Source organism: Pteropus medius, unplaced genomic scaffold, assembly GCF_902729225.1.
Source record: "Pteropus medius unplaced genomic scaffold, Ma_sr-lr_union100, whole genome shotgun sequence".
NCBI classification, from domain to species: domain Eukaryota; kingdom Metazoa; phylum Chordata; class Mammalia; order Chiroptera; family Pteropodidae; genus Pteropus; species Pteropus medius.
In genome coordinates, this window is record NW_024340699.1 from 10666824 (window position 1) to 10679139 (window position 12316).

Genomic DNA, 12316 nt, shown 5'->3' on the forward strand with positions numbered 1-12316 from the left:
TTATAGGGACCTTTAAAGAAACCAGAATTCATGGCCTGCTTCTTCATAGGCCCTCTAACACACCTGAGGGAAACAGAAACAAGGCCTATACAAATGCATTTCCTGCCTATACCTGTCTCAGAGAATCCTTGTTTCTCTTTAGTATTAACAAAAGATATATCATTTTAAAGTACAGTTGACCCTTGGACAACGTGGAGGTTAGGGGCACCAATCCCCTCACCCCACACCGCCATGCAGTCAAAAATCCACGTTATTTGACACCTCAAAAGTTTTACTAATAGCTTACTGTTGACATAGTCTATTAACACATATTTTACATGTCATATGTACTATATACTAGTTTCTTACAATAAACTAAAGAAAATGTTAAGAAAATCACAAATGAAAATACATTTAAAGTATTTATTGAAAAAAATCTATATATAAATGCACCTGTGCAGTTCGAACCTATGTTGTTCAAGGGTCAACAATATTCTATATTCTATATAGCAGCGGTCCCCAACCTTTGTGGCACCAGGGTGCTCCTATGAAATCTAACTAATGCCTGATGATCTGAGGCGGAGCTGAGGCGGTGATGCTGGCGCTGGGGAGCGGCTGCAGATACAGATGAAGCTTCGCTCCCTCACCCGCCGCTCACCTCCTGCTATGCGGCCTGGTTCCTACCAGGCCACCAACTGGTACCGGCCTGGGGGCTGGGAACCCCTGCTATATAGTGTGGGAGGGACCTAAAATTAACATTAGACATAAAATTAACCTTGAAGATTACTTGTGCAGTCACTTCACAGAAAACAAACATGAAATGTTTAAGCTGCTTTCGTTAGATTCAGGACTTCAGTTCAAAATCCCGATTCCATGACTTACACCTTAGAAAAATGACGTAATCTCTCTGTGCTTCAGTTTTTTCATCTGTTTCAAAGGGGGGCTGTTGGAGCTCATTATTACAGGCATGAGAATTAAATAACATCTATTCAAACATGAATTATTAGTATCTTATTATTTTTGATTCTCAGTCCAACTTAAGTGTTCTTTCATCATGTTGGCTCCCTTATACATAAAAATGCCCTATTTATGCTATTTATAAGTCCCTTCGTTTTTAAAATCTTAAATTAACATAGTTTAATTTAGTCACATTTGATATTTTGAGATAAGACCAGGAAGAAAAGTGGGGAGGAATTCTGGGCAATGCCTATTCCACCTATATTTTGAAGGTGATTAAAAAAAATGTTGAGTTTTTAATAATTACCTTTTTCTACCTCCCGTATTCCTCAGCATGAAAAGGGACAAAAGAAACAGGCCTTGAAAAGCCCAAATGATGAACCGCCAGTGTTTACCCACAAGAAGTAAACAGAATAATGTTGGAGTTAAGTCTTCAAGTATGAGAAAAGTAAGTAATAGCGAGCAGCTACTCCTCCTATACGAGGAAGGATAAGAGGGGGCGGCTTTTACATTTGAATTGCAGGGAGATGGAAAACACATTAATTGTAGATGCTAAAGGAATAAGAACAACACTTCTTAAAAATTAGAAGGTAGGTAAAGGGAGCAGACAATTTTTAAAATCTTTTTTATCTTCTATGTAGTAATTCTAAAAAGGATTAAATCTGCATCTTTAAAAGATAAAACAGATACTGGGTTTCAACAAGTTTTAACTGAAAATTACTGAAACAGTTACCATGAACCAAACTCTGTGAAACTGAAAATAACTACCACTTTTTTTTACCCTGTTCATGCTAATTTGGGCAAGTCTTCATCTATAACCTGGTGTCACTGGGAAAACATATTTAGGAATTTTTTTAAGGATTTTTAGGTAATGGCAAAATAACAATCATAGAAAAAGGAAATAAGTTCTTTAAGAAATTTAAGACCATGAGTAAAAAAATGCTGTGTAAATCATGAAAAATAAAGCTCTTCTAGGACAGGGAGGCTGTGCAAAAGCGGTACCAGATATCCAATAAAATCATCCAGGAAGCTTTTTCCAAAGTGAAAATATATGCACATGTATGAAATTACTAGGTAGTTATGACACCAACTTCGCTCTTAATCCCTATTGCCATTTGAGAATAATGAACTAAAGAATTATTATTGATAGTCATTGAGGGAGATAATTAAAAAGTACACAATTATTTTGTGCTTGGACAAGGCAGGACTATAATGAGTATGACCTCATGACTGGAACTGAGACAAAAACATAATTATCAATGGAACCACTATAAAAAAAAGAAAAGGAGGAGGAAACACGGGGAAAGGGGTGTTTTGGTTGTTTCCTTTATCATCACATAGGCAAAACGGCCATTGACAAATACATAATTTTTGTGTATGTCACACTGATACTAAATACGATTTAAACCAAAAAGGACATAATTCTTACTTATTTTGAGCACATGATCTAAAATAACAGATGACACAGATAGTACAAGACATATACAAACACAAAGACATTTTCAGAGTCTTCAAACTTTAAAGAGCTTTTTATAGTATGTATATTAGTGAAGATAATATAAATAAGGTTGAGATAATAAAAAGATTATAGGAAGAGGATGAGATGAAAACAAGAAAGGACACTTGACTGAAGAAAGCTTAGAAAGGAATATACATCCCAGGATCTCTTCAGATTGTAAATCTATGATCAATTCAATCCTCTTATGGATAATGCTGACAGATGTAGATAAAGAGGTTAAGGATGGATCAGGTATGGGAGTGATGCTAAACTATGTCCTCACTGTTCTGATGTCTATTAATAAATCTACTACTACTGTTGACATTGAATCAACACAGTCTCAAAACTCCATTAGGCATATGCCCGAGGCAGAGTCCCCTAAAAGCCAAGGATGTTACCAGTAGACAATACATCCAAGAAATGATCAAAATTTATAATTAAAGATTTTGGTGCAAGGAATTTACTTGTTAATGTCAGAATTCAAGACATATAATCATCAGCACTATTTATTGTTTTTGGACTATGATAAGCAATTTACATGTGTTATTATCACATTTAATACATACAACCACCCTATAAGGTAGGCGGTTATAATCCATATTTTACAGATGAGAGAACTGAGGCTTATAAGTGATTTGCCTAAAGTCACATAGCTGTAAGAAATACGGTAGAGGCAGGAAGTAAGGCTAGGTCTGATATGAAAGCCTGAGCTAAACCACCGCTAAAGTCTATGCAACATTTTAAACTAAAAATAGTTAAGTACTTTGGGATGTTTAGAGAGTAACACAAAATGTGTCCCAAGTAAAATTTCAGATATGTAATTACACCGAAAAGATGGAAGGGATCAAGATCACTGAGTAGGTGTGGGTAAAAGCACATAACTAAATAGTTAAGTTAGAGTAGATATAGAACACAATTCAAAAGTCCACCTAAGAAATACTATTGATAAGTTTCAGGTGTGAACAAGAGAATTCAATCAAGAGACCCAATAACAATAATATTAATACCCAGAAAATGATTATAGAGCTTTGAAAGATGAAAGCTCAGACGTGTTTCACGCTAATGCAGAAAATAGTCCTTAAACACAGAAGGAGACTCTTCCCGTAAGCGGCCTGAGGTGACCTCCGAAAATGGTTCGCTATTCACTTGACCCAGAAAATCCCGCAAAATTATGCAAATCAAGAGGTTCAAATCTTTGCGTTCACTTTAAGAACGCTTGTGAAACTGCCCAGGTCATCAAGGGTATGCATATCCAAAACGCCACCAAGTATCTGTCACTTTACAGAAGCAATGTGTGCCAGTCCGCTCTTACAATGGTGCAGTTGGTAGGTGTGCCCAGGACAAACGATAGGGCTGGACGCAGGGTTGGTGGCCTAAAGAGAGTGCTGAATTTCTGCTACACATGCTTAAAAATAGAGAGTAATGCTGGACTTAAGGTTTAGATGTACATTCTCTGGTCACATCCAGGTGAACGAAACCCCCAAGACGCAGCACAGAACTTACAGAGCTCATGGGCGGACGAACCCCCTACATGAGTTCTCCCTGCCACACTGAGATGATCCTCTCTGAAAAAGAGCAGACTTTTCCTAAACCAGAAGAAGAGCTTGCACAGAATAAGATCTCCCAGAAGAAACTGAAGAAAGAAAAACTTATGACCTGGAAGTAAATTTAGCATTAAATAAATGCTAATAAAAGTAAAAGCAGGGAAAAAAAAACATGGAAGGGAAGCAGAAGATTATCCAAAGCTCTCAAATTTCCAAGAGTAAGTCTCCCTAACCTGTGAGCTGGTGGGGCTGCCACCAACGTTACTTTCCTTGGCAGGTCACAAAGATAAGCAGAAATGAGGGGCTGGAGTCTTTGGAAATCTGAGCCCACATCCAGTAGGAAATGCATGGACTCCGCCTTCCATGAAACAGCTACTTTGCCTACATGAACTTGTAAACGAGGCCACAATTTACAACACAACCAGACATTCCTATAGGTAACTATGGTAAGTAGAAAGTAATGAAGACAAAGTTGCAAGGTTCTGGACCTCAGGCTTCTAAATAAGACAATCTCAGATCAACGACTCTTCTGCTCCCCCCCGACCCCCACTCCCAAGTGCAGGTCTACACACATATATTCTGCTTTAAAAAATACAGGATCTAGGCATTAAAAAGAGGATGATAATGCTCGTTTCAGCAGCACATATACTAAAAAGAGGATGATAAAACTATTTGTAAAGGAAGGCCCTTCCCTTTATATTATACAAAGTTAGTATTTGGAGACAAATTATAGAACCGAAAAAAGGTAATGGAGCAGGATGATGTCCACCCCAATCATATGAGAGGTAAAGCATTCAGAGACTATCCATGAAAACAGGGTCTAGAGTCATACCGAAATAGGATTCCGTTACACATTTTTTAGTGTGGAAGGGATCCTTTTTATACTTGTGTAGAAAAAGTGATCTATATACGGTGGGGGTTCAATATATACTAACAAAAGCCATGCTAATAAGCTTTCATAATAAAGAACAAGACAGCTATGAAATATATTTTTTAAAAAGTTTCTTGGAAGCACAGTTAATTCTGAAAATTAATAGAGATTGGAAAATTGACTTTTATTTGAAAAAGAGTCAAAAGACATAAAGCAGATGATTAAACAGTGAAAAGCACTATTCCTCTGAAAATGTGACAGACTGAAAAAGAAACAATGAAGGTATGATAATGAATAGAAAACAATGAATGCACACAGGTGAATATATAGGGGGCTAACAAGACAACTGAGAAAAATATTAGCTTGAAAAATTGAAGAGAAAAATAAATTTATAAATACAGTAACCACAAGAACAAAGAATATAAAGTTAACACCTAAATCTCAGTATAGCATGAAAATTTTGTATGTGTGTCTAATAAGGAGACCAAGCTGGAGGACGTGCATGGGTCCAGCATACACGTCTCCCTGGAAACAGTCAAAGCGTACGGTGGTCTGCAGGGTCACATACCTAAGCAAAGGAGAGAGGCTTCTAATAACGCTCAAGGCTACGATCAGAAAACTGGCCTTAAGAACCCTTGAGACTCACTCCTGAGTTTAGGTTTGTTCGTTAAGCTAAAAATGGGCTTGATGGGAAAGTATAACAACTGAAGGGGCATCCACTGAGTCTCTACAGCTTCTGAGATCTAAATTGGGGACCACCTCTCTAGTGCTGGGAGGAACCAGTGAAGTAGAAGCTCTAAAAGAATGGGGAGGAACCTTAACGGAGAACTAGGTTATACAGAAATTAGAAAACACAGGTTAACAAGAGCTCTCTTTCTTGAGATTAAAAATATTTTAAAAACATAATAAAATACAGACATACAAAGTAAACCCATCTCCAGCTGAAAGCTATAGAAAGAAGCAAAGGGAAATGTTCCTCTTTGCTACATTAAAAAGAAAAAGAGGTAGAATAATGCAGAGCAACAAAAATGAACATTTCCCATTTGGTTTCTTGCCATTAGAAACGAGCTGATAGCGTTCCCCTTTGTCCTCGAGGACCACCTACCATGTGGTAATGTTATGTTTGCACCATCAATGATTGCTTGTGCCAGTTCATGATCATTGCTCTCAAAAGCATGTGCTGCAGCCTTCAAGGCATCCCAAATCTCTTTACGGCCTTCAAAAGCTGGTGCAGTATCCCAAAATTCGTCCCTCTTGCTGCGCAATTGTCCATCTGTCATGGGATAATCGCTTTTCCATTTGGGTTTCTCCTTTTTCAAAGGCTGGTTACGACCTAAAGCAACTGAGAAGAAAAATAAAAGGCTGACATCAAGACCAAAATTTACAAAAGATGTATTAAATATTATCTGGTCATTCTTCTTTGATTTTCATCAAAATTATGGCTAGAAGTTTGCCTACTAGCTAATTTTTGCATTCCGAAATTCCCCTAGCCTATTTCAGAACTCCAAGAACACGTGAGACAGTAGATGGCTCTATCCGAAACTTCCAGTGACATGTTAACAGTTCTTTTCCACTTCTCCAAAGGGTGATTTAAAAATTTACCTAGAAAAATAGTAATGTGTTTCACCAGACAATGATGACAGGATTTCAAAAGAGTCAAAGAATGCCATAAAAGAGCTACTTTAACAGGTGAGATACTAGGAAAAACCAAATGGCCACAGTAGCTTGAATCTCATGACCCTTGGACATATGAAGCTAGAAAGTAGGAACTGAGAAATGCCAGACTGAAGACGCTCTGCAGCGTCCAGAGAACAGCTAACTGCCAGCCCCGCCCTCGAGGAAACCGGATGATAGGAAGGCTTCCTCTTGCATCTCCCTCTGCATTTTGGTCAAGGAACTGTGAATGAATGCCTTTATCTAAAACTGAAACAGGAGCTCATTTAGGAAGGGGTGCGGGAGAGGGATAGGATCAGTGCTTCATTCTTTGGAGAAACTAGGATTGGAACAGGTGACCCTGATACTAGGCCAAGGGAGAAGCTCCCGACCACAAGGAGCAGAAAACCACAACACCTGACTCTACTTTCAATCCAGGAGGAGAAGGAAAAAGAGGGCAAGAGTCCACTCCTGTTTTGCCCTAAGTAACAGCATGGCTCCTTAGATAATGTCACGTAGTGGTAGAGCTAGAAGTCGGATGCGGCTTCTTTGCATCCAGATACTTACCTGGCACATAATCACTGATCTCATACTGACACACAGAGCCGTTCTCATCTAATACAGTGCCATAGAAAAGAAATAGTTTGATAGATGGAAGAATAGGCAAAAAGAAAATCGAAGCTCGATAGAATGTTGGGCAAGAGTGGGTGGGAAGTAAATGACAGAGCAGGTGGGAAGGAGAGGGTGTGCGTCAAAATTCAATGTTCTATATTTAATTGTAGGAAGAACACTAATTTAAAAGAAATGACTCCCAAAATGGTTCTAAAGAATCCATGATATTAACCACGCCTTCACTGGCCCAGGGCCAAATAAAATTTGAGCTTTTCATCACAGAAATAAAATGAAATGATTCCAGCCCTGGGCGATCTCTACGTTCCCAGATGACGAGACCAACTAACGCTGCGATGTGTATCTGGTTCGACACCTGGATAGACCCGTGCTCCCTTCACCCCATCTGGCCAGTTCATCTCAAGAAGTGCACATCGGGTCCCATCCTCTCGCCGTCAGAGCAGCCCACCATGCCACCGCCAGCTGTTTTTCTCTTAAAACACTCAGTATTTTGACTCACTGTACTTTTTGGCTAACTTGTCCTAGTGACATGCAAACCAGTTGAGCTCTTAAAGGGTATAGATAGCAGAGTGAGAAAACTGTCTATTTAGTAGCCGAGCTAGAAATAAACCCAAGTCTCCCTATTTAAAAATATTTACTGAGTGTCCACACTAGAGATCTGCATATCAGGTTTAATTCAAATGCAAGAAACACAATCTATACTAATGACTTTTAACTGCATCTTCCAAATAATACAGATGAATGCAGATAATTATTCTCCAAAACGTGTTCAGAATATGTCAGATAATCACTGTCCACCCCCTACTAATTCCACCAGCAAGGCAAAAATGAAAGGTAAATTTCATTTTCTGCTACATTAACCTTTAGATGAGTCAGAAATAGTACAGGGACAACACTCAGTTTACTGGGCAGGGAGTGGTAGACAGGACATGATACGTAGACACCTATTTGAACATAGTTTTGGGTCTACCTGAACAGTTCCAGAGAACTGTCTAGCGTCATATATATTAAATGTACGAGAGAGATAACTTGGTATAATTCTATCACTGTGAGAGAATCACAAGGCAAAGTCTCCACAATATGAGTACTTAAAACAAAGAAATTGGAAGAGGCCCTCAAACAAAGGAACCCAACAGTAAAATCTCACAATAAAATTAGAAAATACTTTGGAAAAAGAGCACCTTCCATACAAATATGAGGTAGCTTTTTTCCATCTCTCTCCATCTGCAGAAGGCAGAAGAACAAAGTCCCATTAAAAACGATAAGATGATACATTATGCTATATAGAGATAATCACCTACCTTCAAATCTACATGCTCTCAAAAGTTCCAAAGTAATTACTTTTTGCAAAAGTAAATAAGACAAAATAAATGCCTATGACATGAAGTAAGCTGTCTAGGTCTTTATTATTTTTCCCTGTATCACAAACATATGTAATACAGAATATCTATCAAATGCCCATTATTAAAATACTTAAAACTTTACAACATGAAATATTATTTTTGTAAAACCACTGGGCAGTGCAGAATTTTCACCACAAAATGAGGTTATTAAAGAAACTAAGTGCAGTTTATTGAATAACTTATTTTTACTAAATGAACTGGGAAAAATGGACTAAATTTAGCAAAAGCATTTAAACTATGCTCCCATGAAAACAAATATTTAGTGTTGTTATGATAACGTAATAAGATAGTATTTATAAAGAACTTACAGTAATGACTGGTATATAAAACTACAAATCAGTGATTAAGTAAACCTTCATTTTAAAAAGAATTATTCTATGATTGTCATGTACTTCCTGTGCATTTATCGGAGTATATTTTCTAGAAATTAGCTCACCACATCTCGTGCTTTGATTTTAGCTGATATCAAAATCCGTATTTCTGAAAATACCTGAACACAGAAATCCTAGTAGCTATTTTTGCACTAAGTCAACTGTTTTCAATTATGAAGAAATAGATGTAAAATGTGTACTCAATTAGATTACATTTTATACTCTGAAACTTGCAGATTTATCTGTCTCACACATCTTCTGACTCCTGAGACCAAGAGATGCCCAGTATCACTCATGTATCTGGGACTAAGTACTATGCTCTAACAATGTATTCAAAGACAGGAAACAGTTTTATTCCATGGTTTAACATATAAGAAACAAAAGATTAAAGAAATCTAATTTTAAAAAGCAATCTAAGTTACTTCGGAAAATACTTTAACAACAACCCACACTTACTTTTAAAACTGTGCCAAAAACTCACCTTCTTCCCAGAAGCCTCAGTCACATTCATCTACTCCTATGTTTTCTTGTAACCTTTCAACACTTCTTCCTGCTCTGTGACAAATAAATAGCTCTAACATGGGGAAAAGCCAAGAAAGGTTTGCTTCTCGGATCTAAAGAGCAACATAATCTTAAACATGTTTATTCTACAATTGAATGCACTTTGCAGAAAAACTATTTTGACATTTTATTGGAAAAACAATGATTTTCAAAATGAAGTAGGTTTATAGTTGTTTTCCTGCTTTGGGTTCCTCTCTGAAAACCCTGATTTAGTAATCAGACTCTTCAAATGAAGAAAGAGGACATAACACACAGATAAGGTAAATATCAAGAGATGACTCAAGTAATAACAGCTTTAACAGACTGAAAACTGAAAGCATCGGTTTCCCTAACACAACAGCCCAAAAGGAAAAAACTGAATATTTACAGAGATCATCATCAAAGGACAAAACGTTTCAAAGAATTCTGAAGACTTTAAAGCAGCAACAAATAGGACTGGGATAATGCTCCTGTATTAGAAGAGTCTTAAGATCCTGAAAATGAAAGGGAAATTTTCCTGTCACTCTAAGAGTTAAGAATAGATCCGACAGAACCATTCCATAACAAATTGTGCTAGCCTACAGGATACTCGTAAAGGATGTTCTAAGGATAGCCTAAAGGATATTCTCATGTAAATTTAGAATGTACTATATATACATACACACATACATAATACATATATTCCCTTTACCTTAACGACTGCCAAAATAAAGAGGGATATTAGAATTAAAATGCCTAAAATAAGAGCATTAACATGCCAACAGTCTACACTATGCTCACATCTTCTCTATTGTCTGAGAATTTAGAGGTGACGACGGTACAATCCAACCTATTATTTTACAGAAAGGAAAAGTAAAACCTAACAAAGATAAAAGACTTGCTCGAGATTAAAAAGAGCTGGGATTAGAACCCAGATGACAAGACTCAAAGTCCAGAGCTCTCTTTCCCTTCCAGTACTCCATGTTTGCCTGGGAATGTGTTTTCTTCTACGTATCAAATCAATTACAAAGGTTCACTCAGAAGAAAGCATGTGTTGAATTTTTTCTAGTAGCACTGATCCATCTTTCCCAGCTTCATTACAACCAATGTAGTAGCTGGCTGGAACAAAGGGAATACTCAGTGAGCAGCAGCACCAGCTCCCCAACCCCATGCAATCTATCACCCAATTCATTTCTTTGGAGATACCATGCTCACCAATGAGGAATCCTATGATAATGCAGGAGGAGGTAATGCAGTTTTCTGGTCTGTCAGCTTTAACTTGTAAGTGCTCAGTATCTATACCAGATTAGCTACTAAAGATCACATGTATGCATAATTACCCAAGTTACATGTGGCATCTGTAATTCTGTTTTATAATAAATAGAAATGAGTACTTTGACTATGCTTCTATCCTAAAGTTTATAAAAATTAAGCAGTGAAAGTGTAATTTTAAAGGCATATACATAATTTCTAGTGTTGTTTGAGCTAGTATTGAAGGGAGAAAAAAACATAATTATCTCATAATGCCTTCCTGACCCTGTTTCTCAGAATATAAGTCTATTTACCAACGGCCTGAGCATACAAACAGGTAACAGGAAAGCCTACCTGCAACATATGTCCAAGGACTTTTCTTAATGGGTGAGTCTTATTTAAAATGTTACAAAAACATATAACTAAATCCCACGAACACCCACTCAAAACAACTTTATTAAGAAGAACAACATTATATAAAATTGGGACTATGAATACGGTCACCTAACACTAGCCACTGTACCTTTTAATTATTACATTAAACTCTCAGATGGTTCATTCTGTGGGGTAGGGGAAATGGCTTCATCCAGAGTTACATTCTTTGGAATATAGGAGCCTTTTCTTTCCTTAATTTATAGGCAGTTCCAGGGAGGAGGGCACACAAATCGGTAACGCCCAACATCTCCACTACTATTTACCGCAGTAGTGAAAATGTTAGCCAGCAATCAAGCAGAACAAAACAATCGGAAGTATAAGAACCAGGGAGGAAGAAGAAGAACCATCTTTTGGAGATGATATGATAGTATGACTGGAAAATACAAGAAAATCAGAGCTAAAATTAAATGACAGGAGAAATGAATATGGTAGCAGGATATAAAATTTAAGCCGCTTTACATACATAAAACACGGAGCCAAACAATATAATGAAAGAAAAAGTCCCATTTATAATAGCAACAGAAAAAACACTTGGAATTCAACGCCTATATCAGGAAAAACATTTTAAACTCCGGAAAGTCGTAAAAGTAGGCATGATCAAAATGAAGATATCTCTTGGACTTTAACATTATCAAAACAGATCAACTTCCTAAGTTGATCTCTACATTTAATGATTTCAATAAAAAATTTTTAAAAACTTTCTGAAGCTAGATGAGCTGATTCTAAAAATATATCTAGAAAAACACCAGCAATAACAGTTAAGAGATTCCTGAGAAAGAAGCGTAACAAGGGAGTTGGTCCTACAAATATTAAAACATAAAACCATTACAATTAAAAGTGTGTAAGGCACATGAATATTTAGATCAATCAAACAGAAATGAAGTTCAAAAAAAATCTATATACACATAAACATTTAGTACATGAGAAAGGTTGTAGCTTAGGTCCTTGGAGAAAAATGGGATAGTCATTTGGAAAAAGATTAAATTGGGTGGATACTTTATTTAAACTGTACACCAGAATAAATTTCACACTAATCAAAGATCTAAATGTAAAAACCCAGAAGAAATAAGAATTTATTTTTATGTACGCAGTTGACCCTTGAACAATGTAGAGGTTAGTGCTACCAACCCCCCGTGCAGTTGAAAATCCGCGCACGACCTTTGACTCCCCCAAAACTTAACTACTAAATAGCCTACTGTTAACTG

At 37.0% G+C, this 12316-nt stretch overlaps 1 protein-coding gene across 1 annotated transcript in view; it reads right to left on the reverse strand.

The window, feature by feature from the left end:
- The window catches only part of UBTD2 (ubiquitin domain containing 2), a 40047-nt gene that overhangs the window by 9465 nt on the left and 18266 nt on the right, over nucleotides 1–12316 (reverse strand). The window contains exon 2 of the mRNA XM_039877933.1: nucleotides 5955–6191. Coding sequence (XP_039733867.1) covers nucleotides 5955–6191 — 237 coding nt within the window. The remainder of the gene's footprint in view (nucleotides 1–5954; nucleotides 6192–12316) is intronic.